Genomic DNA, 2,274 nt, shown 5'->3' with positions numbered 1-2,274 from the left:
CCTGCTTTCCCACTGCCCCACTCACCTGTATCAGCCTCCTCAGGAAAGGCTCTGGCTCCCAGCACTGGGAGCTCCTTCCCTGTGGGACACATGGGTGTCCTTGTCACAAGCTCTGCCCCAAATGACAGCCAGAGAGACCCATGGGATGACCCAGGAAAATTCCAGCCTCCCTGGGCTCCTCCATGGCCTCACAGCTGGATAAAATCCGGGGTTCTGGAAGCCTGTCCAGGGGCCAGGGAATGGAGCCCCCCGTGGCTCTTCGTCCCTGGCCACCTTTGCTCCGTCCTTTCCCCTGCAGGGCAGAGGCGGGGGTTGAAATCGATCCTCCTAAATTTAGCCAGGCTCTGATCCAGCCGGGAACAACAGCCGGAGTGTGGAGAAGGTAGGGTACTGGAGCTCCAGGAGGAGGTGGGAGCCCCTAAACCCTGGGGACTGTGGGGTCACGTCACCCATGGGAGCTTCCCTGGAGCTCCATGGGTTTTCCTCCTTGGAAACCCTCTGCCTGCACCCCTGGGAGTGAGTCCCTGTGGAAAAGCACCGTGCTTTTCCCTGTGGGATATATCCAATAGCGAATGGGGTATTTTACAGCATTTTCTCTCACAGCTTCCCCTCCTGGGGCACAGCCAAGTCCGGAACACAAACATGGCATGGGCCAAAGCTGGCCAATGTCCCCAGGGATCGATGACCAGTGTCCCCAGGGATTGGTGGCCAGTGTCCCCAGGGATCGATGACCTCCAGACCATGCTGGCTGCATTGCTGAAATCCCACCTGCACAGGTGCAGGAAGTAGGTGCACCAGCCCGTTCCCTGCAGGGAGGAGGAATGGTCAGGAATGTCCACACCAGGATTTTCCAGGTCTATTCCAGAGGCCATGGAGGAGGACAGGGATGGGAAGTTGGTCCCTCAGCATTCCAGCACCCACAAATCCCTTTGGGAACACATTCAGGAAAGCCTTCTGCCTCCTAAACCAAGTTCCTGCTGTTTCCCACTCCTGGGTCTGCCCTGCAGGGAGCAAAGCCTTGTGCCCGCCTGAGCCCAGGAGAGCTACAGCACTGGGATTGGGGCAGGAAGAGAAGTATTTGGGGAAAGCAGCATTTGCCAGAGAGCTGGAAGAGTGGATCCCACTTCTTTCCAGGATGGGCCATGTGCACAATCAGTCCCAAAGGATGCACTCTTCCCTCCACACCATGCTTGGCATAAATGCCATCCCTCCATCCCCACACCTCTGCCAAGGATCCCAGCACTCCACTTACCCCGATAAATGTCACGGGATGGGCACCAAATCCCCCTAGACCCTCCAGAGGAAAATCCTGGTCCCTAGCCTGGGTCTAGCTCCGGGTGGGAATGAGGAGGGAATCCTGGCTGTTGCCACCCGGGCTTGGAGTAGAGGGAGAAAAAACAGCTGAAGATTCTGACAGCCGGATCTGTCACTGGGAGCGGGAGCCGAGTGGGCTCCGACAGCACTTTAAAAATAGCCGGTAGGATTTTTGATCCCAAAAGGCAAATTCCAGTGGGGAGGGGAAGGGAGAAGGCAAGGGAGAGCCAAGACTTCCCAACCGCATGCACAGGCAGGGGGTGAGGTGGGCATGGAGTCCTGGATGGACCACTCAGAGCTGCCCGTCCTGAGGTTTCTCCAGGGTCTGGGAGGAACAAGCAGGTTGGGAGTGCAAAGTGCTGCTGGAAATCCAAGGAGGCTCCCATTCCAGCAGCTCCTGGCAGCGTGCACCCCAGCAGGTGAACACTCTCCTCCTGGCTCTGTGAGCAGAGAGATGGGAAAACCCATGGAGATGAGAGTGGTGTCCAGTGACACTTCTCCTCTGGGATTCTCATTCCAGGGCTTTCCCTCCCCCTCCCTTGGAGAGCTTGGGAAGTCCTGGAGAGGGACTGATTTTGGGAGAACCGGGTCTCTTATTCCCACACCTGGAAAGAGAAAACCTTGAGAGGGCTGGGGAAGGAACCACCTGGCTCAAAGGTGCAACCGCAATCCCACAGGATCCCACCGCTCTGAGCCGCTCCCAGGATACTGGCACAGGGATAAATCCCATTCCCAAACACCTGCTCCGGGACCAGGCAGCTGGGGGCTAAAAAAATCCGGGAGCAGGTGGAGACGGACACTCCTGAGCTCTGTGGGGAGACCCCGAGAGGTCTCCAATGGTGCCATGCTGGGTGGTGGATCCCACGGGATACTCGGGCCAGCAGCAGCCCCCTCCCCCGCCTCTTTGGGTTAACGGGGACAGCGGGGACGCAACACCACGAGGTGGCAACGGCACGGCGG

At 58.4% G+C, this 2,274-nt stretch overlaps 1 protein-coding gene across 1 annotated transcript in view; it reads right to left on the bottom strand.

Annotated features, from left to right (window-relative positions):
- Positions 1-1,930, bottom strand: part of LOC103612067 (hemojuvelin) — a 4,370-nt gene extending 2,440 nt beyond the window's left edge. Inside the window, exon 1 of the mRNA XM_017728871.1 lies at positions 26-1,930. Within this exon, the coding sequence (XP_017584360.1) occupies positions 26-92 (67 nt within the window). The 5' untranslated portion in view covers positions 93-1,930. The remainder of the gene's footprint in view (positions 1-25) is intronic.
- Positions 1,931-2,274: the final 344 nt, after the last annotated feature.

Source organism: Corvus brachyrhynchos, unplaced genomic scaffold (genome assembly GCF_000691975.1).
Source record: "Corvus brachyrhynchos isolate BGI_N302 unplaced genomic scaffold, ASM69197v1 scaffold443, whole genome shotgun sequence".
NCBI lineage: Eukaryota > Metazoa > Chordata > Aves > Passeriformes > Corvidae > Corvus > Corvus brachyrhynchos.
The sequence above is the reverse complement of the archived record's forward strand: the minus strand, read 5'-3'. Positions and strand labels throughout refer to the sequence as shown.